Genomic DNA, 28,000 nt, shown 5'->3' on the forward strand with positions numbered 1-28,000 from the left:
TATTTTGTGTTGAAAAATATTGTACAGCTATTTTGAATTATTTGAAAAAAGGTTAAAACTCTAATGTATTGTACTATTTGATTTAATCCATGTTAAGCTATCTAAATAAAAAAAATTAATATTAGTCGATATTTTGAAAGGATTAACAAGTTCAACTAATATTTAAAAAAAAATCATCAAACTGAAAATATTTAATTTTAGAAAAATAATATACAATGTTATCAAGTTACTATAAAAAGAAATATTAGAATCATAAATGAAAGAAACTTCAAAATGATTTGAATGATGATATTAGTATAAATTTATTTTGAGATTCTTGAAAAAAAAACTTCTGAATATCAGTAGTTATTCTTTACAATATATGAATTATTTTTATGTCACATCCATGACTGATGATATGTTGAGTAAAAATAGATATTGTTTGATTATCAGTGCTACTGCGACTACGACATATAAATAATTGTAATTTATTTATTAGATAATTATATTTTTTGAATAATCATAAATACATGTTATTTGAGTAATTTACTGAATAATAATTAGATATCTACATGACCAAGATATCTAGCATATAAATAAACGAGACCAACATAATTTACTCGAAAATATAATAAATAATAATTTACATACACACACATATGACTTTATCTTTACCAATATTAAAAGATTCAATTTTAATGGTGAATTTCAATGTTATTGATATATATATACTAGAAGAAAATAACAAAAGTCTTTTATGTTCTGAAAATAAGAATGATCAATTAAATATAAGTTTTATTTTCAATGTGTTAAAAACTAAATAGATTATGCCAATTTTAATTTATGAACTAACAATTCTCTGACATCTTATAAAATTAACTTTGTATAATAGAGAGGATTAAAAGCTAAGTACACGGCGGAGATCAACTTTAGTTAATGAATTAAGACATTAGCAATGATATTAAATCAACATAAACGTTGAATTAAAAAAATAACATTTTTCTTAAAAAATAAACATATATTAATTGTAGTGTAAATTTTAATTTGTTCAATATTACGATTGCAGTCTTGACCACTTTAATTATGCATTACTAATCCTTTTAAATTAAGTAAGGTAATTGTAAATTATTAATGAGTTTGGTAATAAAATATCTCATTACTTTGACCAAAACTCAAAAAATTTACTCGACCCTGCAATATACATATATGTTAATTTTTAGTTTCTTTTTATAAACATAATGACAATATTTGATAGATTAACTTCAATCTTTTACTTTTACAGGTACAGTGACTATCCTGCTTGTATTCAATTCGTAAATACAAATTACACGACACAAATAAGAAAATATGTATTATGGTTAATGAGATATATTAAAAACGTTATGAACGTTATTAATGTTTTACATGAAAATCATACACATTGATAGATACTGAGCTTGTATTTGATATTTTAGACATTATACAATATTTATTAATAAGAAAACGATCAAGAATTTTATTAATATATTTGTATGGTATAAAAAAAAATCTAGAAAATGACCCGTGCACCTAGCACTAGTTTATTTCTAATAGCCTTCTTTTCAGCTGGTAATGGCATAAAGTTCAAGTGTTGTTACATTCAACAGCCTGCAATTCTTTATGCATGGCCTCCTATCCACTTTGGATCTTTTACGGCCTGATAAAAGTGCAGAAGTTTTTGATACTGCATATACTCATTGGAGTTGCACTGGTTTTAATCTTCTGGAAGTATGCAGAAACCACACTTTGCATATAGAACTACAAAGTATGATCAGCGCACCTTATTATGCCTGCAGTTCTCCATAAATTTGCATTTAAAATTTTTAGGACCCTAAGCATCGTCTTTGTTGACCTACCAGAAAGCGGCACCCGTCATGACTTATGACCAGTGTTCTAAAAATTGGTTTAGGCGGTGGTAAAACGCCCCGACTCCGACCTAGGCGGTGATTTAGGCGTTTTTTTAAAAAATCGGGTCAAAATCGGGATTAGGCAGGCTAGGCGGTCAAAAATCGGTCCTAGGCGGTATAGGCGGAAAATAATTAAAAAATATATTTTTTTACGTTTTTATAATTTTAATTCATTAATTTTATAATTTCACACAATATCATGTCAATTTTTAATATAAAGTATTGATAAGAAATAACAAGTAATCTAATATATTTATTTTCTTACTTAAAATATGTCAAATGTGTAGATATTGTTTGATACCATTCTAATTTCTTTTTTTAAACAAATATTTGACATATTGATCATTATATTCTTCCGATTAATGTTCCGATTAATCTCCGACTTACCGATTAATCTCTCGAAGGTACCTTCACCGCCCTGGCACGCCTAGCGATTTCTGGAACACTGCTTATGACAGCCTATCAATACATACATACATATCACAAAAGTTACCTTATTACTGAAAAACTAAACATATACACATTATATTTGTATGATTAGTCATACATGCAATGATTATGTTCGACAACAGTTTTTACCGTGAAACGATGAGAACGCATCAATGATTTCCATACTAAAATGCGTTATGTAAAGAGCGTAATCAATCCTAAAATGTGTTCCGCATTCTGTAAGGAGTGTAATCAATGCTAAAATGTGTTTTACATGAGCCGAACCCTATATAATTATAGTTCCTCAATCTTAAGTAGTGTATGATCATTTGTTTACTATCAATGACTCTGCAAGTTGGTTTAGCATTATTCAATAAGCTTTCTCACTAATAAGTCTCGATTATTGTTCTGCATTTCTCTTCAATAATTACAAAATATTTAAATATTTGCTAGGTAGAACAAGGGTATAATTTCATATTTATATAAAAGATGTGGTTTGTGGGAATCGAACTCAAATTATTTCATTCAACTATACAACCTGTTAAGTGTGCTAAATGAATATTTTATTTAACTTTAAAGATACTTACTTGAATTCCGCAAAAAAATGATAGTTTGTTGAATATTTGTACAGTTAATTTTAAAGAATTGAATTACAGATATAAAATTAGGCATAGTACATAAATGGATTATTATCTTATTTATTAATCATTTTTTAGTTTGAAAATATATCTCATATATTTTCAACATATTTTTTATTATAAAAAGTACATAAAATGTACATATATAATTTTTTTAAAAATATTGAATATAGAATCGCTTATATATAAATAATCTATATTGGTATTACATATTTAGATAAGTTCGAATTATAATGAGTCAATCCATTTTAGAACTTGGCTCATTATTCAAAAAATACTCGAAATTTAAATACATGACCCGGCCGAAAAATATCGTCACATTCTACGTTTAGTAATTTAAATTACAAGCTCGGCGAGAACATCTTACCAATAATGTGATTTTTTTTAATATCTTATATTAATATAAATTAATGTGTTTGAGGTCTTTATACGATCAAGTCAATTAATTATTTATATTAAAATTACTAACTTCACTGGTAACGCATTATTATTTTTGGGATTTGTCCCAATTTTAAGAATATTTGAAATTTGAAATGAGATATCACTAGATTTGTTAAAATTATGATTATATATTAAATCGATTTATTTTTCATTTTTCACATTAAAAAAACTAACTTTTTAAAAAGAATTCTTTTAGATCAACAATATTCATTGATCAAGATAATATTGTACAAAATTTTTGAATTATTTTAATATTTTGAATTATTCAAATAAAAGTTATCTATAGTATATTTTAGCATTTGATTCAATGCATTTTATATTATTTAAGGAAAAAACATATATTATTCAATAATTTGAAGGAATTAACCATTTCAACTGATATTTATAAAACTTTATCGAACTGAAAATTTTTAATTTTAGAAGAATAGTATAAAATGTTATGAAATTATTATATGAAGAAATATTAGAGTCGTAATGAAAGAAACTTAAAATCTGTTTAAATAACGATATAAATACAATTTTTCTTGCGAATTCTTGAAAAAAATCATGAATATCAATAACAAGTCTTAAAAATATATAATTCATTTTTATGTTACAACCATGATTGATACCCGGTTGCGTAAAAATAGATATGGATTGTTTGTCAGTGATAATGTGAATACCATATATAAATTATAGCAATTTATTTCTTACATAATTTTAATTTTTGAATAATTATAAATGCATGTTATTTAAGTAATCAATTATCTCACTAGATGTTAATAATGATTATACATGTATATAAATCAGATATTTAGCATATAAATAATTGAAACCATCATAATTTACTAAGAGATGTAACATACAATAATTTAAGTTAAATAAAAAACTAACATTTTTCCCATACATACATACGTTAAATTTCAAAAACTAATATTTTTCATTAAAATCAACTTTAATATTAACAATAATGTAAATTTTACATTATTGTATATTATGATTGCAAGTCATTATGACTTCAGTTATGTATTTTTTATCTTTTTAAATTGAGTAAGTTAATTGTAAGTTAGTAGTTAACTTAGTAATAATATAGAGCAGTACATATAGTTTATTTTAATAAAATTCAAGATTTTGGTCAACTCTGTATTCAACATATATGTTAATTTGTAGTTTTTTATTTGTAAACATACTAACGGCATTCTACATATTAAGTTTAATCGTTTTGTTTTAAACATACACTTACTACCCTGTTTATATTCATTCATTAAATATAAAATAACGGGTAAGAAAAATATAATGTAATAATAGTTGAGGGGATATGAGTGAGGAAGATTCGAAGCTCCTAATGGGGGACATGAGAAATTTTATCTCCATTTCTTCAAAATTTGACTCAAGAGCCTATATACGGATATTGTTGGAGTTGCTCTACAAACATTATAATTGCAATGATGCATAAAAAAACTCTAGAAAATGACCCGTGGCACAGGTTATTATGCTAGTTTAATCTAATATGACAAGATACTTTTAACATTGTGGAAAGGGCTAATCTGATCCAAAAATTAACTCTTAACAACATCATCCTGAATCAAGTTGCTTTTGCTCTGAGATCCAGAAGCAGTTCTTAAAAACATCCTTGTCTGAATTCGTCGTTCTCGTGGCCGTGTCACTGCCAACAACTGCCTCCAGCTAGATATCGAAAATAGTTGATAAAGTTAGAGGTTTCTGATCTGAGCAAAATGTATAAGGGAAGGTAACATTCACCACATAAGTGGAAGGAGTCGGTATATGAGTATCTGACATGAATGGTTCTTTCTTACTTTGTACATCATTAGCAAGAGATTAAAACTAATATTTCTCTCTCGTTTTTATTAATAGTTCTTCCCTTATGATGCATTCGAGATATAACTATGCATCTGAACAGGAACCTTTCGATAAAAGCTATAATAGATCAACCGAAAAGTTGTTAAGATATATTAGCATTATTAAAAAGAGTTCTACAGATCCTTTTGACACAAAAAATTCTCCATAATACATCCAAGAATATGCAGGCATGCATGAATGGCACACACAGGGCGCATATAAAGGTTAAAAGAACTTGTTATAAGGTCCAAAATAGTCTAGGTAATTAAAAATACCTATGAATTCAAAGAAAATTTACACCTTAACCAAAGGCGGGATTGATAAACATAAATAATTAAACGGCTATACTACATATGCCACCTCACTAGTATATGGTCTCAGGTAGTTATCATGAAAGGCATCAAATACCACATTTAAGGTTAACCTGATCTATCAAATATTGTCACTAATCCTATCCATATCCATGGATTATAGATGCCACAATAACAGTCGATCAATGTTCCAAAATGACCAGTTTGTGCATCTCCACAGTCATTCACCTATGAACTTTTAATACTAGATAGGGATGCTTCATGGATAATTGATACATCTTAAAGTTTGAGCATGATTACATATGATGACATGAGTATCCTTTGGTCAGCAGATTTACGGTTACAAACTTAGGGGCAAAGCTTCATTTTTATATAAGAGGCCATCGCCTCTTGGTATTAAGGAGCATTATACACACTCATATTTTACATATGCATTCTAAATATTAAGAATGCAATTAAATAAGCAATATATTGTTACCTGGAGCATATCAAAGCCACAAAAGAGAACTGTAGCTGTCATGTTATCCGACTCTTGGAGCATATTAACAAGCTGCAATAGAAAGGACAAGCCTCGAGCAGATTAGCATGAGGATTGTTTAACTTAGTGTGTTAAGCAAACAGAATGGGTACAAGCTGTCGACATAACATGCCTCGGGATAAAATTCTTTCCTCTCTGGAAGAGAATAGATAATCAAATTCCTGATACCACGAATCTGTTCAAATAGACAATATACAAAAATTACAATCACCAACAAAAGAAGCACAGTCAACACAGTACTCTTTACACATAATTTTAATCTATATCCTCTTCGTTGTTCTTCTGCCTGTCTCCATTGGATTTGTTTTGCCCTATAAAATTTTGATTGGTGGCATAAGGAGCGACGCTCCATATGAACCCCCCTCCAACAAAATCTCAACCAAGTCATCAGCTCTACTACGAATTGAAAGAAGATGGTTTTGTTCAATAATAATAGCAAATATCTTAATTTAGACTTTTTGTGTGATTAAAAACAGGGAGAGCATCAACTAAAGAAAATAGTTAATATCCTTTTCCTTTTTTTTTTCTGTTTCCAAGAGAGCTGTCTGTATGGAAAGTAAAGGGGAGGAGGAAGAGAGAGTAATCAAGTGAAGGTATAAGAAAACAAAAAACTGAGAAAAATGCGTAAAGGACAAGTCTTGTTATGTTGTATATATATCAAGTGTCTTCCAACTTAAATAAGTAAACAAAAAGAAATCAAAGGAAATTCTTGAGCTATAAGTAAACATTGTAGGTTTGGTAGAATTGAGATTTCTCAGCGTGAAGCAGGATTTTCTTACTTTCTTGATGATGCCAAACTTGTTAATGAGAAACATCTGTATTCCTAGAAGCATGATGATAACAAATTTACCTTTGGAATTATATAATGCAATCGCTAAGGAAAGTTTCTCCTTGTAGTTTGATTGTTTTACAAGAAATCACAAAATTCAGTTACTCACTCCCCGAGATGACAGAGGGATGCCTTTTTTGATTCCAAGAACTTATGAACACGTACAAACTCAAAAGAAGAGCTTATAAATATCATAGTTCCACCCTGCAAAAAAAACATTTAGACTCCACAGAAAATCATTTGACTTGCAGGCCTTGGCAAACACCTTAAAAACTTGAAGACTTTACAAGTAAATGATAGGTGGAAGTCTACAACTTAAGGATGTTGCCTTCACAAGGGTCAATACCCGAAGTTCTCAAAGTATATAGATAATTTAGGGATCCGAAAAGAGGAAGAAAAAACATTTTATCTTTAAATCTTGGGACATTCAACTTATCTTTAGTGAAAAATCATTCCATTCACAAACTTCCAATTAATATGTATACGCGCGTGTGTGTGTTCATGGTGTAAATATGTGTGTGGTGTGCCTCAAAGGGTTCTGTTCATTCCTAGAACTCTAAATCTTGCAAACTTCTGCTGAAAGTAGACCCAGAGGTTTAAACTATCAGTAATATGATACTAATTTTCACACAACTTTTCAAAATTTAAACATGAGTAGAGATAATTATTTATGGAAATTTGTAAGTTTTAGTTACTCTTGTACGTCTTCCACAAATCCCATCCCTACAGATTTTTTCTGATCGAATTTAGGGAGTAATTCTCCTCTTAGTAGGAAAGATTTTAGTTCTTGCCTTTGTTGGTTTATTTTTCTTCTTCTTGTCCTGATTTTTGTTATATTTTCCCCTTTATGGGGTTTCATTCTTCCTTTATAAAGCTTCTATTACAATTATTTGCAAGTACCTCCTTCAGCGGAGTTGTTCTTTTGACTGCCTTGGATAAAAGGCATGGTCTGATTATCTAGGGAATCAGAAGAGCGACTAACAGGAAATCAGAAGAGAGAGTGATATCTTCAGTGAAACATTCTATTATTCTATTCCTATCTGTAGTTCATCTGAAAATACATTCTACAATCCAATTATAAATAATATGCCTTTTCTTCATATTAACACCATATAGTTCATATAAATTTACAGTTTCTCTGGTCTTTAGACGTCTACGGTAACTGATACAGAATACTCCACCACCTCCTATCCTCCTATCAATATAATAATAATAAACATAATAATAATCAAAATAATTTTCCCAAGATACTATTCTCATGTTACCATACATTTCTTTATCAACTAATATGTTCCGATAATATAGTGAGTCCACCTGTATCAAGCTTCAGAAGACTCTCGGAATACTACTTCAGAATCAACAACTTTTTTTGTAATTGTATATTAATAAATTCTAAACCATTCAGAAAAAACCTAGACCCAGGGTTACATATTGGCTGTTCATAAAGTTCCATGTGAATTGTTAAATATGATAATAAATTTTCTCTTTTTTTTCCTAAATATGATAACAAATCTTTAATATTACCTAGCAATATACCAGCCTTTCAATGGAGTTCATAAGAGCCAATATATAATCAATCATATAAAAATTTATATTATAGGTCCAGTTAAAAAGTTCAAATAAAGATGTTTTTTGAAAATTTTTGTATAGATGCATGTTGTTTGGATGGAGGGAGGGAGAGGGGCTGCAAACCTTCCTATCAACTGCCAAATTTATGATACAAATCAATATATTATATATTCTGACAAACCTTTGTAGTAAAGTAGGCAAAACCGGCATTATCAACATCTCAAACAGAATTTGCATCAAATTTCTCGTAAATCTGGAAGGTCATACAGTAATTAGAATACTTTCAAGGAATCACATTATGTGTGTACTACGTCTTATATGCTTCAAGAAAATAGCAAAATCAATAAACCAATTAAGAAAATCATATGCAATTGGCCAAAAAACAAGGAAAACAAAAACATTTTTTCTTAAGGGAAAGCTAAGAAACAGACTCTCTGCTCATCCATTCCCAACATTAGTACTTAACAGTTAACAGGAACAATGTGTTGTCGTGAGTCAAATTTCTGTTTCATAAGTCCACAAATAAAATGTATATTCATATGCTTTAACTTGTTTGCAATATTAAGTACACAAGTCAAGGAACTGATGAGCTAGAGAAAGGTGAAAATGAAGACAATTCAAAAAGTAATGGGATTCTGCAGAAAAGAAACCCCAGGTCCAGATCAGAAAATTGGGGGGGGGGGGAAGGGGGTTGGTTAAACACCTGCGGGACTTGAGGTGATACTTTATGCAGAACACCCTTATAATTGCATTCCAGCTTCACCTGCATATGCACCATAAAATTGAGTATCTATATCAGCCACCAAATTCTAAAGAATCCAAAAAGAAAAATGATGTTGCAAGTTTGTAACAGCCCCAAGGTTCTCTATCAACAAGTAAGTATATGTGGAAACTTGTAATTTCACAAAAGTGGCTAGCTGCAATCGTGTGGAAGCAACCATTTAAATTGAGGAATAGATAATGTACACACCTTTCCCTGGTAATTGAGACAATTATGGTCACTCGGAGCATTGATTTCTGGAGGAAAAAAAACACCTACTCTAGTTAGGTTTCATGAAATTTAAGACTCACAATACGACACTGTCAATAAGAAGACAGATTTCCCAACATATTAGATAAAACATAAACAGTCAAAAGTTTATACGTACTTTATCATAATTTCTTTTCTTATGCAAGTAATTTAACAAGGCACCACTGACAATGCGCATAATGTTTCAGTTGAAAATAGACCAAACTGTTACCTGGACTTAAATGAGATCCCAGGAAGATTGATTGTCGATAAAATTGTGCATGTCCATCCAAGTACCTATAGACGTACAACTAGAAACATGCCAGTGATTATATAAGTTTTATATCCCTTCCCCCAAAATAATATACATAAATATATGTGAGTGAGTGTGTATATGAGTGCATTGCTAAGGAATGCAGATTGACTGCATAACTTTCTTAAGTGAATGTTGGTTTGTTAAAAAAAATAAACGAATAAAAACTGAATTATCATGTACACTGTACTGATCCACTAAAGAATTGAAGTACTATAACTCATTTCAAATACAGATTATTATCTACTTAAAACCCATCTTTAACTTAAGATCTGGTTCTGTTCGTGTAGGCTTGCTTTTGAGATGTACTGTGTCTAATAATTTGGTCGCCACTCATAATAATGATTTTACATACTTTCTAAGGCATAAAGGTTGGCCAAGGAGCCCCTGAGCCGGGGGGACAGCCTGAACGTCACTCATTAGTGCATCTCCAATGGGGGTGCCAAAAAGAGTGCCAAAATGCCATGTGGCATGAGGTGGCATGGCACTCTTGTTGGCTACCCATTGGAGGTTTAGGGGTGCCAACCAAAGTTGCCAACTTTTGGCACCCTCCCAAAATGGAAACAATATCATATGTCCTAATAAAGACATGTACCTTCATATCTATTTTAAATTATACTTGTATATGAATAATTTGGCTACTTTGAGTGCTAATTGTTGGAGTAAATTTTGGTAAGAAGGGGGCCAATAGTACAATGGAAGAAAGAGATAATAATATATTAATATTATTATTGAGTTGGCGATTTTGGCAACCTTGATTTAGCACCCCCATTGGAGATGCTCTTAAGGCACTCACTGACTCGCCCAAGGGCCCGTCAGGAAAGCAAGGGACACGACTATTTACTGAAGGTAATAAATATACTAATCAATTTTTAGATGTTGCAAGTATAACAGCTTCCATAACACACTTATACAATGATATAGAAGTTAAAGGGTCACTTTAAACAAATTGTATGTTGTTACTATAAAATATATTAAAAAAGTATTTGTGTAGGTTAAAAATAATGAAACATAAATGAATAAGATCAGGAGAAAAAATGTGGATTTTTGATAGCCTGTCCATTTATGATAGCCTTATCTCCTTGTCAGAGTATTGTAGCTAAAAATGGTGATGCCTTGACAAATGTGGATTTTTTATACAGTATTGTAGGACAATGGTTGAAGTAGTCAGAGTAGCCTTTGGGCCGTATAAAACATTTAAAGTTTCTGCCGTTCAAAAATCCATTCAAAATATAGATAGCAATGTCAAAATAATGTAATGAAAATATATAATTCAGAAATAACAAGTAGAACATAACACCTGATCATAGGCTTTAGATGGCTTTGATGGTGCCTGGTAGTCAAACTAACGTATCTTCCAGATATGATTTTTCTAAGTTTTGATTTACTCTTCATTAATTCCAGAAAATCATATCCCTCAAGGTGATTTAAATGCAGATATATATTCTTATTAATTTCCTTCCATATATCACTCAACAGTCATAAAATCGATAAAAGAGGTGTCAAGTAACGCATCATCTTACCAGAAAAAGCTCCACACGGAACAGCTCTAAGCATCAAAACCTTCAGTTAACACTGTTCTTACCAAATAGAGCTTCATGCAAAGCAGCTCTCAAGTCTCACCATTTAAACCTGAAATTCCAGTAAAAACAGGTAGCAGAAGGACATACAATTAGTAAAACAATAAAACAATCAATGACTAACAAGTAGTTACAAAGCAAATTCAAAACTGATGATCATTACAAAGCACGGACACAGATGCGGGGACATGGGATACGGGTAGAAGGACACGGGGATTCGCCAATTAGTAAAGAGTCCTTGATTGTTTCGAGGCTGTTCAAGAATATCTGTAAAGTATTCTCACACTGCTCCACAACATAGCATACAAAATTACAAAATTTATGAAACCAAAACCATTTGGTGTATTTTTTCCTATGTTACTCGGATTCGGCTAGAAGTGTCGGACATGGACACGTGTCCAAGTATCGGACTCGGCAACATTTTGAAAAATATACATGTTTTTGGCCTAAATTAAGTGTCCGAGTGTCCATGTCCGAGTGTCGAGTGTCCGACACGGGTACTCGAAGGTAAATTGAAGAGTCCGAGTAACATAGATTTTTTCTAAATCATCCTCGAACGAGAAAAGGATTGAGGAATGTTTAGTCTCATAATTGTCCAAGCACATCCAAGAAATAAATACGATGTTAGGATCAGACTTTAGCCAACAATTTTTGATATACACAAAAACTGGATAAGCACTTAAAATGTTAGCAAAGTATTAAATTGTAATTCCAAGGAACTGCCAAGATAAAACTGCATTCGAGCAATAATGCTAGACTGAAATAAACATCAAAAAACTCTCCTCGTATCTAATCTAAACAATTGTACATGTGTATGTGTCCAAATTCTATGCACCACCAGACTGGTTAGTCCTTTTTTCCTTCTTCTGCCTAGTTTTCTTGCCCTGCGAGTTGGCCTTAAAATGGAATAATTTACTTAATTTAGTTGTAACCCCTGTCTCTCTGTTGAATCCTCGATTACAAAAATAACCTGCAAAAGCCAAGTAACTTGTGCTTATCGTTTTCTAAAAATCGAAAGTTTAATTCTTTAGCAACTACTTTTGGCGTTTTATGTTATTTAAATATACAAAAAAAAAAGAGTTGAAGTTATTACGTAATGAGAGGAAAGAATTACTGTACCTTGACGAAAGGCAAGGCTAATCCATTCCATAGGTAATTCTGTTGAATTAATATTCATCATGTAAATTTTATGTAATCAAAATAGTTCTAAATTGTCAAGATTCATAATTTCCTTACCTCTAAAAGCCGATGTTACATTGGCTCCACAAAACAGAAATGTTAATCGAAGATTAGATAGAAGATGTTTAGGTACATAAATAGGCACATTGGTAGTTTCATCATCAGCAAAAACCTACATAAACATTCTGCTTTCAGCACTCGTAATACACAAAGTACATGGCTTCGTGAAATAATATAAATTCTCAGAAATTAATCTTCTTGGACTCACCTCGTTAACCTGAAAGTATGTTCCATTAAGTGGAAACCTCCCTTCATTTCCACTACGCGCAGGAATCTACACACAAAAATTTTGAGTATCAGTAAACAAATATCAATCATCTAACTAAACAAAAAAAGCAACTGTCCATTTGTTCTTCATCCTCACCATCAGTGTTCCAATAACTGTAGTTGCAAAATCATTATCCTTGTCATTATTGAATATTGAGCAAGATACAATTTCTCGACAAACTTCTGAAGAATTGCAACCTTGTGTAAAGGAACTCCTCGGCTTACCATCTGAACAAAAAAATGTATCTTCTTGGAATTTTGCTTAGAAACGAATTACAATCTCGTAAAGAACTGCCGAATAAAAAATATATAATCTCGTGTAAATGCATATATATAGTCATAATATATTACCTTGTTCGTGGACTAGCCTCCATGGTGCAAAAAGATAGAGAGATGGATCTTCTGGATCCCTTTCTTTCACTTGTAACTATAATAAAGAATTCCTAATTATATTGCTAATAAATCTGAAAATCGTAAAACTCCGTAAATGGGTTGGTAAACATACTTGTTGTAAAATTGGATGTGAATCCGGAAGCTCATACCTACAATGTTAACATCTAATTAGATTATGTTTTATTCAATAAGATTAACATTAATAATTTTAATGACGTGCACATATTGTGTCACCTCTGATAGCTATTTGTCTAATCTAAGATTTATCATAGAATAATCAGTTTCTAGAACTTAGTAAAGTACTCAAACTTACACTTGGTGAACACTTTTTAAACGACCTCTATAATTGGGTACAGGTGTTTCCAAAGGTCCTCGCTGAACAACCATATGAGACTTGTTTCCTCCATTAATTGAAACTTCAATCTGATTGTTAATTTCTTTATTATTGAGTTTAAGAGTAGGTATGTCATCACCAGACTCGTGGAAATCATCATTAGACTCATGACAGTCAAGAGGTACATTAAGATCAGGGAGAGCAACATTAAAATCTTGATGAAAATCTTCGATATCCGGAGGTTCAAACTCTTCGATGTCATTCTCTGGACTACCTGGCATCTCAACAATTGGTTTGTTTCTCACATTTGATCTCTTTTTTATCTCAGGTGCAGGCAGCGCCAACCTTTTACTGCATTTCAATGTAAGAAACTTAAATACCTTTTACTGCATTTCGACGTAAAAAACTTAAATATGTGTTTTCTCACAATTCATCTTAAAAAGAAAAAGCAACATTAAGAAGATGATATGATATAAACCTTGCTGCTAAACTTGCATAATGCTTGCATTGTCCGCTCATAGGGCACCCGTCACATCGTGGTTTCTTTTTTGTACAAAAAATCTACATATAGACCAATACAATCTTGCTAATAAGCTCATACAAAAACAATTATAAAACACATTATTGCATACCTTTCCAAATGTTATTAAATGATAATGTAATTCGTATCTGCAAATAGACCAAATTTAGTGAGGGAGCATGTCCAATTGGAAATTGTGTATCAAGGGGATAATAATAAGGTTCTATATCCAAGGTTAGAAAATTATTGGTGAGGTATAAATTAGTTGGATCGAGAAAACATTACAGTGTCTTATGATTGAGTGTGCATAAACGAGGAAATAGATATTTTTGAATATTATCCATCACAGGGTACCTGCAAGGAATGAAAATCAACAAAGAACAATATTATTTATTAGTTGGTGTTGAGTTATTAACTATCCAGTCTTGCACAAGATCTTTATTTATAGAAAATTATTAATTATTAACAAGGTTTCGTAATTGATTTCTTACTCTTCTAGAAGATGCATTTGAAGTCCTCCAGGAAGTGGCTGTAAAGGCACCCATCCTAATCGAACCACAACCCGAGCAACATTCACGTCAACCTTATAACAACAAAACAAACTTGTGATTTGTGTTACTCCCATAGTTTATAAACAAAAACTTTGTTACTTACCGAGAAGGCCACATGTTCAAGTGCCAAAAGTCGTATGCATTCTGTACTTTTTAAGCCTATACCATGTATGCACATCAAGTAGTCTCTGTATGAACAATGTACAGATAACTATAGGTTAATAAACCACTCACAATTTGTAATTTTTCGCATAAATAGATATATTTTGTTAATATGGCAACATACTTTGCATCTTTTGGTGGGACATCTCTTAACCACTCAAGGTCTAAAGACCCGTGATCTCGCATTGCACGATCAAGATAGGCCTGCAAACCATTTATTAATCATATTAAAAAGTTTAAAAATAATTTGTAACATGAATATTGCCCATAAATTCTTTTTAAACATGATAAGCAATTGTTTACCTTCATTTTTTCTGCAAGTATATAATTCATTCCTCGCTTTTTAATGGTATCTGCAAGCTCATCAACTGTTGCTTTCCTAACAGACTCCCAATCCACAGCATCCATATTGTCAACATTTCTTTCTCTTGAACAACTATATTTTTTTCTTAGCTGATCCCAATCCTTATTATGCTCCTCATTCTTCTTGTATTCAATTTCATTCATTCCTTTGCCATTTCTTGTCCAAACACTTTTAATTTCACTGCTTTCATGTTTTGTTATGGATGCAAAAATGACTGGACTTTCAATTTCACTTTTGGATGCTTTGTAATTAATTTCTTTGACAGTAGTTCTTTTTCCACATCTTTGCATTTGAATATCTTCTCTCGGGGACAAATCTAGAGGTAGACAATTGGATGCTCTTTCGGGGCTTTTATTACCTGTCTTAGAATTTCCTGGATACCGTGCCACTAAATCCATAAAAACAGAACTAGAAAAATAGAACCAATATTAGCATGGATATCATGATTTGGCAACAGAGAAAAGGTAACTGGTGTAGTAATTTTCATTAGCTTGGTACTTGCCTTGAAAGGTGGTCTGTGACATTCTGAGTCAGAAAAGTTCCCATAACAGAATCTGTTACCGAGCCCTTCCATCTCGAGAAACTTCGGTTACCTACAAGTCAAATTGTGCACTAAAAATATAAATACTTTGTGAGTGTCATCTAATATAGCATGTTTAATGTACATAGTTTTGTAAGGATGCATCCTAAATTTATAAATAATGGCATGTTTACTTTGGGAGATTTATTTTCAGTTTTTCCTCTCTTTTTTTCAAAAGTTTCTTTAGTATTAATTTTTTGAAAGTATTAAAATCTAATAAAACACATCCAAAACATTTGCACCATTTCAGTTAATGAAAATGGTAAACATGTTTTAGATTATATTTCTATCTTCTTAAATTGGTATAAATTTGTTTACTTAGTAATTTGTAATTCAAATATTTTCAATTTCAGACAATAGCATACTTATATTTGGCTTTTAGATTTAAAAATAAAAAAAATTAAGGCATACAGCGGTTGTCGGGTTGCTGGATAATTAAAATCTATTTCCCCTTAAGTTTATGTCTATTCTTGTTCGTAGATGCCATGTATAGCTTCCTAACGAAGGTCATTGTTTTCCTTTTGTTAAGGAGCAAGTAATTGTGAAATTAGCTCAGTTAAATTAGCTCAGTTAGAGTGAAGGTGGGTAAAATATATTGAATCTGCGTTTTACTGTAATAAGCATCATATGTTGTTTGACACGTGGTAGTTCGGTTTTGGAAAAGAAAGTCAAAGTATGTCTCTAAATATAATAAATAGATCTGATGAAGAGGTCACGAAAAATGCCAAAAAACAATATGCATGTATGTAAAGTCGTGTCCTTTTATGATTCATCTTTCTCAAGTTCCTGAAAAAAAGATAAATAATTTACTTATAGTTTACCAATCATCTTGATAAAATCTTGATAAAGTAGTTATTGTTATCTCCTTTATTTTTTCTATTTAATCTTATCTTTCTAAACTTAGCAAATACTCTTATAGTTTCATCTTATTATGTTGTTTTATTGCCTTATATTTACCATTTTCTAAAATTAAAATACACTTGTGAACTCCTAAAATTGAAAACCTACTAACTCATGTTTTCTTTAGCAAAATATATAAATTACTAGGTCAAATTTCACAATAAAGTAAATGACATACTATATGAAAAGAAGTAACATTTACTATTAGTTATTTCATGTTGTTAAAGGATATGTTTACTTGTAACCTTGGTATCACCCAGTTTTCCAATCTTAGAAAATTATATGTTTTATTTTAAAAAAGAACAGAAAACATTTATCAGGCACATATTTTATTGCTAATTCTAGCCAAAATTTTACGTAAAATACTAGGATAAGAAGTTATGTGTTTACTCAATATACTTGTTAGAATCAATGCAGCTATTATTATATATTTTTTTAAGGATGTAAAATTGTGTTATACATAATCGATACTAAGTGATACCTTGATAGCACGAAAATATGGATATAGCAGTCGTTACTCTCTCTATCATTGTTTTTCTCTCCCTCTTCCAATATTCTTCGTTTTCTGAACCTTGTTCATAGCTATAACCACTATTATCCATAAGCTTTAGCCAAGCTCTTCTTGACTCTTCATCGAGATCAACTTTGACCAATTCTTTCTTGTTTTTCTTGTTTTTCTTGTTTTTCTTGTTTTTCCTTAAAGGATTTAGTTTTCCTTTATATGGAACTATTGGTGCACCCAAACTTTGATTTCGCACCACAAGTTGGTAATTTTCATGATGAATACTAAGAGATTCAAATTTAGCAATAAATTCAACAAAGCCTGCAAAAATACAATCATATATTTTATTTATAGAAATAAAGAACGAACAAGACAAAATAAGTCAAAAGTGCATTACAACTAAATTCCTAAAAATGACCTAACACATTACATATTATTGTTTCTTGAACAAATTGAGAATCAGTTAACCGAATAACCTATAAAAGCTATAAAAAAAATTTAAAAACTTTTCCCTAATATTCAAGTACGTTCTTAACTTCCATGCATATCTCCATCTTATAATTAAAGAAAACTAGAATCTACCAATATATATTAAGTTGGAAAAAACTTTTTATAAGACATGACATAAATAACAACTGAACAAATAAAATATTTTCTTAATTTTGGTTAACTCGCAAAAGCATATAATTTTATTATCTCTACATACATATTATGTGATCAAGCCTCAATATTCTCAAAGAGTTGTAATATTAACTCAAACTCATTCCAAATTACAATTAAGTAGAAAAGAATTAAATAGCAAAAATTAACAAAAATGTGAAAAACAAACGCTAATATTCTAGTTTTTCCTGCTAAATGCAAATATGACTTAAAAACCATTAGCAACTAAAAGCCAAAGATGATCAGAGACAAAAGCATTAATAATATAAAGTCACATAAAATGTTAGTTGGAAAATAGAGAAAGTTCATAATTTTTTATCATTAAAAAAACATCATAATGTTTTAGTTAAATTTAGTCATATATTCATAGTTAAATTAACGTAAATTTTACCCTGGATGCATATAGATCAATATATTCAAATCAACGGTAAAAAACTTACTATGAACATCACAATCCTTATCTTGGAGGAGGCACTCTTGTGCTAGATATTCTTCAGTCAATTTTACAATTTCATGCTTACGAGACGATTTTACTTTATTGCCTCTCTCTCTCCTTTCCTTCTTTTCGTTTGCAAGTTTATCAAGATGGTTGTCATGAATAAGGTGTTCCACAAGATTGATTGATGGTGACGAACTGCATTTAAACTTTATAGATCGAGAAGTGTATATGCGCCTTTTAGTGCATCCAAATGATCTCTTTTTCTTCCATTCTGATGAACATGACAACAAGCTCTTCACACAAATGTTAGTTGTTCCATCGAGTCTCCTATTGAGCGAATGTCTCACGTTCCTTCTCCGCTTGCATGATTTTGGAAAAGATAAGATATTATTACAACCACTCCTTACACTTGCATTTGTCCCAAAGATCTCAACTGCTACACAACTTGATGATTGTGTATCCTGAATAGAATCCCGAGTTTTAGAAGTGGTAGGATTTCCCAAGGGGACATCACTCTCACCCATTTTCACATATCCTCGTCGTTGATAGTGTTTGACAAATCGTTTTTCCTCTTTTTTGTCAAATTTTGGGTTTAGAAGCTGACCTTCACAAACTTTAGAAAGATTCCACACTTGTTCAGCCTGCGTCTCTTTTTCCAAGTACTTCAGAGCTCGTTTGCATGATGAATTTTGAAGATGTCCATGCACCTCATCTTTTGACGAATCAATAACATGTTCAAACCTATTCTTCTTCATTGAAACCTCATTTGAAATATTTTTTCTAACATAGCTCCTTTTTGAATGTTGCAAGGGAGTTGAACGCTTCGATGGCGTTTTCGGTATGAATTCGGAGACTTGACCAGTTTGTATTTTTATCTTGGTGCTTTCATCTAGTATCTTGGGTTTATGTTTCTTGGGTTTCTTCCGAGATGTTTTGTTAAGATGAATGCAACTGTTATGCCTCTTTTTGGATTCGTGCTTTTCTGGAGTTGAAGTAACCACGCTAACTCCATCGATTTCATCACTTAAATGATGTGATGTATCATCTGCAAAATAAAAGAGAATATCATTAAGTGTACAAACTGCACAAGAATATATAATATCATTTGGTAAACAAAACCATGTAAATTTATATTGAAACAAACTAAGACAATTATCTAAAAATATCCTTGACCCGTTATTTATTTCAACTTAAACTATTGTCATTAGCAAGGGTAATCTATATATTTTACTTTTGTTCAAGGTATGAGTTAACTATTTTAACTATGCCATTATAATATTATCATTATAAGGATAGTTATAAAAATTCCTAGTTCTTGTTCCCCTATCTAGTTATCATCTAGTCCTTATTTTCATAAATTATATCATCACTGCACTTTAAAAGGTTGAAGGAAATTAAAAATAATAATAATTGCATCAAAGAGCAAAAAAATCTCATAAGAATTTCCATATAATTGAATTACTTCATGACAACCAGCAAAACGTGTCTATGAGAGTTACACTATTAATTCTAAGCAATTCATAAGGAAATATGAAATATAACAGTTAACTTAATTCTATTAAAAACTACTAATTATGACATATAATAAAGCTACTTACACTGTTGCTCCATCCCTCTTGCTTTCGAATCGTTGTCGCCCAACCTTCCATTGATCAACACATGATTCATTAAATTTTTCTTATCTGAGATCGATGGTGTGAGAAAATATTCTTTCCCAAAATCTTCTTCCATCTTATAACAATGTATTCAAAATATTTTTCTTCTGCTCCCTGTAAATCAAGATAACACATGTTAATTAATATTAATAATCATAGAAACCGCCTTCACAAGGAAAACTACTTTTTGGACTTACCCAAAATCTTAAGCAAATAATACATAGTTTCTTAAGATACATTAAACAGTACAACATAATAGCACCTTTATTATATTAAGACCCACCCCAACAAAACTTAAGCAAAGAATGCCAATCATCAAAATTGCCTTAATATCTTTCCAAAGTATTTATTGTTCTTATACAAGTGTTTTTTTCCTAACCTATTTATCGTGTATAAAATATTTAGGCAAACAAATATCTAAACAATTATAATAAAATTGTTAACTTAGCATAGGAAAGTTCAAAGATGATTTACAAGCAGCATTTAAATATCAGTTCATAAAAATATGAAACAGAAGTCTAGTGCAAAACAAAATTGGACGAATACATATAAAAATCACAGAAGTGTGTTGGTGCAAGAAGAATGCTTTTTAGTTACAATTATGGACATTTGTCTTTAACGAAGGATGAGGGGAAAAGAGAGCAAGAAGACACGATTACCAAGTCACTATTAAGTACGCTAGTGTAGCAGCTACAAAAAAACAGAATTCTCATATGCACCAACAAACAATGTAATTTGGGGCCTGGAGATACAAAAGAGTTTTTAGACCCTTTTGAAGGTACAAGGAGGCAAAGAGGGTGCAAGAATCTACTGAAGTGGGGGTGCAGTTCGTCCTAGTCCAAACTAGAAACCGGATAAAAGATCAAACAGACAAGGACCTAGGAGGATCTATATACAACAAATGATGCCTATAAAGGAAATTAATTACTAGGATTTCCACGAGGGTTGAGGAAGGGATGGAAGATTAAAGACGTGTCAGGAAGAGACATGTAATAGGTTAGTCAAACTAAAGATCAAGGAAGAGATGTGTAGTTTGGCAAACTAAAGAGCTAGGTCTCGTCTGGCTAATCATATTTTCAGAAAATAAGTGCTTAACAAATAAGATTAGCTCGACGGGGGCTATCTAAAGGCCTAAAAAATTAGACAAACGTTGAACATTGTTTTTGTAAATTAGAAAGAAGAAATCCAAAGAATAAGTGCAGATATGACGAGGTGTTTGAAAATAGAAAGAACTGGGATCCGAGAAATAACGAGGCAATGACACACATTAGTTCAGCAAAACAATTAAGCTTAGTGTAGTGCAAAGGGAATACAACCCTGATCATCACACAATCATACATGTATGCACACAATTTTTACGCAATTTTATCGAAAATTTCAAGTGTTAACTAACACAAAATAGCCTAAACAGGTATTTATACAGATAATGTTGACTAACACAACTTAAAAAACAAATTAACAGAACAGCACACGATACACATGATACATAACAACAGTTAATAACTCACAAAACATCACTGATATAAACAGATATAATATACCTATAAAAAACATGTAAAATAATGTAAAGATGTGAATATTATACCTGTAGTAATATCAAGATAAAGGAATTGAATTTAGGGTCTGTATGTATAGTAATATATGGTATAAGTGTGTAAATATATGTTTGAGGAGATGGGCTTATGGGTTTAAGGGTTTATCCTAATTACTAAATTAAACGTGAAAATAAGAGAGGGTGTTGTGCACGCGCTTAATAAATAAATCTGGGGAGTCTTGCTTTGGTCTAGTAGTTTGACTATTGTATTGTAGTTTGACTATTGTATTGGTTATTTTACTGAAATTTATAAATATTTATAATTGTAGAATAGAGAAAAATTATGTTATTTTAATAGCATATCTAATTTTTCTTGGAAAAAATATCAAAATTATATATTTTTTTAAAATATATGTGACTTTACTACTTTTTGAAAAAAAATACAAAAATACAATTTACAATTAAAATCAGTAATATATATAACTTAATTTACATTTTTTAAGAAATAACTAATTTTTTTGTTGGTGAGTGGTATCAAATTGCAAAAAGTGAATAATTTAAAGTATCCTTCTTAGTTAATATATTGATAAACTTTCTTAAAGAAATGATATATTGTTAATGATATATCTTTATCAATATTGTTAAACATTTTATATACCTGAAATTAAAAATGAAAATGAAAAAAAAATATCAACTAACTTTATAAATTAAGAATAGTATATAAATAGACATAAATTTACTTTAAAAAAATAAGTGATTGTAATATTTTATTTTTATCCCAAATTAGTAGTGATTTTTTTCTAGTTAAATTGATCGAAAGTTACATATATTTTTTATATAAAAAATTAAAAGAACTATATCAATGGAAATAATATTGAGTCTATTTAGAATTGTATTTTTAATTTTTTTGAAATTATTTAATTTTTCACTAAATTTGAATCAAATTAATAATCAAACATTCAAACAATTCATTTACACTTGCACAAAGACTTAGCTAAAAAAATGTCAAAAATACCAAAAATAATTATTATAGATATTATGTAAAAAATTGTCATGTCCAATGGTGCTTTGCCATAATCTATAATTTTAGCCTAACTTATCTATGTTGGTTATATTTATGAATCTATATAGACCTGTAGAAAAATTACACATCATATATTATCATAATAAAATAAAATATTTTATTTATACTAACTTGAATAGGAGCAACATGCTATTTTTAAAAAATAGTCAATTGTTATAGCCAGTTCCACCCAAATAAATCAGTTTATAGATTCAACAAAATTTTCATAATCATTATCTTATCTATTTTAGCCAACCATTTTAGCCAACACTTGTTGCACTTACCTAGGAATAAAACTTGTAATATAAATCTTCCTCCTATCCAGTAATGGAATGTGCCTGGAGATACCGAAGAGTTTCTTTAGTCCCCTTGGAAGGTACAAGGAGACGATGCCAAGAATCTGTTTACAATCTGTCCTAGTCCAAGCTAGAAACTCAATAAAAGATTGAAGAGATAACAGGAAGAGACATGTAATACGTTACGTAAACTTAAGATCAAGGAAGAGATTTGTAGTTAGCTAGGAAAACTAAAGATCAAGGTCCTGTCTGGCTAATCTTATTTTCATAAAGTAAGTGCTTAAGAAATAAGATTAGCTGAAGGACCTTGATCTTTAGTTTTCCTAGCTAACTACAAATCTCTTCCTTGATCTTAAGTTTAGTAATCTAAGTACGTGTCTAGGAAATACGATTAGCTGAACAGGGCCTGTCAAAAGGCCTAAGAAATCAGACAAACACTTTACATTTTTTTATGTAAATTACAAAGAAGAAAGCCAAAAATAAGCGCAGATATGTCATGTCAGGAGCAAGGTGTTAGAAAATAGAAGGACCTTGGATCCGAGTTCAGCAAAACAGCGAGGTAGAACCAAATTACACATTGCGTTCAACATAATAGTTAAAATAAACTATGTCAGACAACAGGGGCCATCAAGGCCTAGAAAATTACAAAACTCGACATTTGTTTATTGTAAATTACAAAGAAGAAAGCCAAAAAATAAGCGCGGATATGTCAGGAGCAAGGTGTTTGAAGATAGAAGGAACTTGGATCCAAGCAGTAATGGGGCAACGACGCACATTAGTTTAGTAAAACAGCGAGGTAGAACCAAATTACACATTGCGTTCAATTTAATAGTTAAAATAAACTATGTCAGACAACAAGGGCCATGAAGGCTTAGAAAAACAGACAAAACTTGATATTTGTTTATTGTAAATTACAAAGAAGAAAGCCAAGAAATAAGCGCAGATATGTCAGGAGCAAGGTGTTTGAAGATAGAAGGAACTTGGATCCCGAGAAGTAATAAGGCACACTACAAACATTAGTTCAGCAAAACACGACGTAGAACCAGATGACACAATTTGTTCAACGTAATAGTAGAACTCTGCAGACACTTCCCAGGTCACCAGGAAAAACATAATAGTATCCTCACATATGTTACCACACTTCTTGTCCCTGCAATTGGAGTCTATTCTCCGACTTCTCTCCCAAATTTAACACTTGTATTATCTACAATATTCTAAACATATGTCACCAGTACTATTAAACTGTAACATAAAGACCGTATAGAAGAGAACTAAAAACAATTCAGCAAGCATTCAAATCAATTACTATCATAATCTATCAATTCTATCATAATGCAGATACCTTGTTGAGTAATCATATAAACAAAAAAAAAATCAGAGATCTCGTTGAGTAATGCAGCTCGGATAAAGAAGCTGGATTAGTTAATTCGGAAACATGATCACATAAATAATCAGATAAACGAGGCAACATTATCACACAAGACTAATTCAAATTTAGCAACTAAATTAAGCTCGTATTGTTCATACTTCCCACGAAGAATCAAACACAATGTCACAAAATCCTCGTAAATTTGAACATTAAAAAATCTTATTATATTAAGACCCACCCCAACAAAATTTAAGCAAAGAATGCCAATTATCAAAATTGCCTTAATATCTTTCCAAAGTATTAATTGTACTTATACAAGTGTTTTTTCCTGACCTGTTTATCGTGTACAAAATAATTAGGCAAACAAATATCTAAACAATTATAATAAATTGTTAACTTAGCACAGGAAAGTTCAAAGATGATTTACAAGCAGCATCTAAATATCAGTTCATAAAAATATGAAACAGATGTCTAGTTCAAAACAAAATTGGACGAATACATATAAAAATCACAAAAGTGTGTTGGTGCAAGAAGAATGCTTTTTAGTTACAATTATGGACATTTGTCTTTAACGCAAGGATGAGGGGAAAAGAAAGCAAGAAGACACGAAGGAGGGAAATAAACAAACCGTTACCAAGTCACTATTAAAAACGCTTAATGTAGCAGCTACAAAAAACAGAATTCTCATATGCACCAACAAGCAATGTAATTTGGGGCCTGGAGATACAAAAGAGTTTTTAGACCCTTTTGAAGGTACAAGGAGGCAAGAGGGTGCAAGAATCTACTGAGGTGGGGGTGCAGTTCATCCTAGTCCAAACTACAAACAGGATAAAAGATTAAACAGGCGAGGACTGAGGATCTATATTTACAACAAATGATGCCTATAAAGGAAATTAATTACTAGAATATCCACGAGGGTTGAGGAAGGGATGGAAGATTAAAGACGTATCAGGAAGAGACATGTAATAGGTTAGTCAAGCTAAAGATCAAGGAAGAGATGTGTAGTTTGGCAAACTAAAGAGCTAGGTCATGTCTGGCTAATCATATTTTGAGAAAATAAGTGCTTAACAAACAAGATTAGCTCAACGGGGGCTATCTAAAGGCCTAAAAAATTAGACAAACTTTGAACATCGTTTTTGTAAATTAGAAAGAAGACAATGTCAAGGTGTTTGAAAATAGAAGGAACTTGGATCCTAGGAGTAATGGCGCAACCAGGGGCGTTGCCAGAAATTGAAGTTACCGGGCTTAAAATTTAAAAAAAATCGATAATCTGAAAATTTAGAGTATAAATTTCATTTCAGTGGGGTCAAAATATTAAAATTACGTGTAAATTTTGACCGATATATGACTAATGTAATTAAAATGTATACATGATTTCAAGTTGAGTGGGGTCAACTGATCCCACTGCCTACGCCCCCTAGTTGTATTCCCGCAACGACGCATATTAGTTAAGCAAAACAATTAAGCTTAGTGTAGTGCAAAGGGAATACAACCCTGATCATCACACAATAATTTTATCGAAAATTTCAAGTGTTAACAAACACAAAACAGCCTAAACAGGTAATTATACAGATAATGTTGACTAACAACACAGAACTTAAAAAACAAATTAACAGAACAGCACACGATACACATAATGCATAACAACAGTTAATAACTCATAAAAGATCACCAATATAAACAGATATAATATAACTATAAAAAAAACATGTAAAATAATGCAAAGATAAAGATGTGATGATTATACCTCTGAGTAATATCAAGGGAAAGGAATTGAATTTAGGGTTTGTATGTTTGAGGAGATGGGCTTATGGGTTTAAGGGTTTAGAGGTGAAAATAAGAGAGGGTATTGTGCACTCGCTTCTGAAGAGCGTGGGAATTGATATAAGTTATGCTGTTTAAGGTAAGAGTTTAAAATGTACATGTAATAATAAATAAATCAGGGGAGGGTTGTAGTTTGGTCGGTTAGTTTGACTATTGTAATAATTGTAGAATAGAGAAAAATTAAATTATTTTAATAGTATATCTAATTTGTCTTGGAAAAATTATCAAAATTCCTGATTTTTTTTGAATATATGTGACTTTACTAATTTTGAAAAAAATACAAAAATACAATTAAAATTAAAATTAATAATATATATATAAATTATTTTACATTTTTTAAAAAATAACTAAAACTTTTGTTGGCGCGTGACATCAAATTGCAAAAAGTGAATACAGTAGTTTAAAGTATCCTTCTTAGTTAATAAATTGATAAACTCTCATAAAGAAATGATATATTGTTAATGAAAAATCTTTATCAATATTGTTAAACACTTTATGTACCTGAAATGAAAATGAAAAAAATATCAACTAATTTTATAAATTAAGAATAATATATTAATAGAGATAAATTTTCTTTAAAAAAAAGTAAGTGAGTGTAATATTTTATTTTTGTCCCAAATTAGTAGTGATTTTTTTTTTTATATTGATCGAAAGTTACGTATATTTTTAATATAAAAAAATTAAAAGAACTATATCAATGGAAATAATATTGAGTCTATTTAGAAATGTATTTTTAATTTCTTGAAATTATTTAGTTTTTCACTAAATTTGAATCAAATTAATGATCAATCATTCAAACAATTCTCGAGCATCTCCGACCAGAGATGCACAAAAAATCCATCGGACCGGGTTTTATCCGGCCTTTAAAAAACCCGAATTTTTCAAAAATGAATCGGGCTGGATTTTTTTAAAAATCGGGTCGGGCGGGGCTTCCTAGGAAATATAAGGCCCGTTTTAGGCCCGCATGTCGGGCCGGGTCGGGCCGAATCGAGATTTATCCAGACTTTTTATTTATATATTAAAAAAAATAATGTTTTATAGTTCGAATTATGAGTAGTTTAAATATGGGAGAAAATAATATTTTGATATATCAGATAGAGTAGTTTAGACACCGAAATAAATAAATATTTTTAATATAATAAATAAATAATCATATATACCTTAAATGCTTCTAATATTATAATATGATATTTTAAAAATCATAAAAAAATATTGTATATTTTCAAATTGTATATAAAAAATTCGGTTTTTTAATCGGATTTTTCAAAAAGCCAGGACTTTTATCCAGGTTTTTTTAGATTCAGGTTTTTATCCAGGTTTTTTTTAGATCCGGACTTTTATCCGGGTTTTTCGGGCTTTGGACCCGGCCGGATTTTCGAGAAAAAAAGAGGTTCATTTAAGGCCCGCGGCCGGGTCAAACCGGGCCGGGTTTTTTTCCGGTTCGAATCGGATTTCGGGTTTCGGATTTTTGAACATATCTATCTCCGATGGGCAAGAAACCTTAAATAAAAAAGTGTCAAACATAACAAAATTAATTATTATAAATATTATGTAAAAAGTTGTCATGTCCAATGGTGCTTTGCCATTATCTATAATTTTAGCATAACTTATCTATGTTGGTTATATTTGTCGAATCTATATATACATGCAGTGAATTTACACATCATCTATTATCATAATAAAATAATATATTTTATTTATATTAACTTGAAATAGTAACAACATACTATTTTTTAAAAATAGTCAATCTTTATAGCCAAGTCCATAGGAATTAATCAGCTCATACACTCAACAAACAAATTTTTCATAATCATTATTTTATCTATTTTAGCCAACAATTTTAACTAACACTTATTATTAATGTGGAGTCTAGGTGGCATTTAGATGGCAATATTTAGAGATTATGTAAAATTTGGAACACTTCAAGCATACTTCCCCTTAGCAAAAA

The 28,000-nt window shown here is 30.7% G+C and overlaps 2 protein-coding genes and 1 long non-coding RNA gene across 3 annotated transcripts; all 3 read right to left on the bottom strand.

Annotated features, from left to right (window-relative positions):
• Positions 1-4,877: 4,877 nt before the first annotated feature.
• LOC141675077 (uncharacterized) lies at positions 4,878-7,746 on the bottom strand. The gene is made up of 3 exons (XR_012555881.1): positions 6,213-7,746; positions 6,041-6,112; positions 4,878-5,077 (listed from the first exon to the last, which is right to left on the bottom strand). It is a non-coding gene; the product is annotated as an uncharacterized LOC141675077 (long non-coding RNA).
• An 860-nt stretch (positions 7,747-8,606) lies between these two features.
• LOC141672405 (protein ROS1C-like) lies at positions 8,607-15,725 on the bottom strand. Its single transcript, XM_074478993.1, has 19 exons — positions 15,170-15,725; positions 14,991-15,070; positions 14,808-14,892; positions 14,645-14,736; positions 14,439-14,507; positions 14,266-14,302; positions 14,112-14,194; positions 13,613-13,984; positions 13,412-13,448; positions 13,258-13,333; positions 13,004-13,134; positions 12,848-12,913; positions 12,637-12,751; positions 12,520-12,558; positions 11,344-12,370; positions 9,740-9,818; positions 9,469-9,515; positions 9,202-9,261; positions 8,607-8,751 (listed from the first exon to the last, which is right to left on the bottom strand). Exons 1-15 carry the CDS (start codon positions 15,626-15,628, stop codon positions 12,228-12,230), a joined length of 1,884 nt encoding a protein of 627 aa, XP_074335094.1. The 5' UTR covers positions 15,629-15,725; the 3' UTR covers positions 8,607-8,751; positions 9,202-9,261; positions 9,469-9,515; positions 9,740-9,818; positions 11,344-12,227.
• On the bottom strand, positions 15,597-26,112 carry LOC141672406 (uncharacterized). The gene is made up of 5 exons (XM_074478994.1): positions 25,976-26,112; positions 19,910-20,080; positions 18,313-19,356; positions 17,192-17,533; positions 15,597-15,823 (listed from the first exon to the last, which is right to left on the bottom strand). Exons 2-5 carry the CDS (start codon positions 20,040-20,042, stop codon positions 15,717-15,719), a joined length of 1,626 nt encoding a protein of 541 aa, XP_074335095.1. The 5' UTR covers positions 20,043-20,080; positions 25,976-26,112; the 3' UTR covers positions 15,597-15,716.
• Between the last annotated feature and the right edge of the window lie 1,888 nt (positions 26,113-28,000).

Source organism: Apium graveolens, chromosome 7 (genome assembly GCF_009905375.1).
Source record: "Apium graveolens cultivar Ventura chromosome 7, ASM990537v1, whole genome shotgun sequence".
Lineage (NCBI taxonomy): Eukaryota > Viridiplantae > Streptophyta > Magnoliopsida > Apiales > Apiaceae > Apium > Apium graveolens.

Bases quoted from the DNA above. Each gene is read 5' to 3' on its own strand.
- LOC141672406 (XM_074478994.1), bottom strand. From the start codon at position 20,042: ATGGAAGAAGATTTTGGGAAAGAATATTTTCTCACACCATCGATCTCA. The intron at 17,534-18,312 runs GTAAGTTTTTTA...GTATTTTTGCAG, and splicing joins TAAGGATTGTGATGTTCATA to GCTTTGTTGAATTTATTGCT. The intron at 15,824-17,191 runs GTATCACTTAGT...TTTGACTTGTAG, and splicing joins CATATTTTCGTGCTATCAAG to GTAACCGAAGTTTCTCGAGA.
- LOC141672405 (XM_074478993.1), bottom strand. From the start codon at position 15,628: ATGGATTTAGTGGCACGGTATCCAGGAAATTCTAAGACAGGTAATAAA. The intron at 14,508-14,644 runs GTAAGAAATCAA...CATTCCTTGCAG, and splicing joins CAAATGCATCTTCTAGAAGA to GTACCCTGTGATGGATAATA. The intron at 13,135-13,257 runs GTAATATATTAT...TTTTTTGTTCAG, and splicing joins GAGGCTAGTCCACGAACAAG to ATGGTAAGCCGAGGAGTTCC.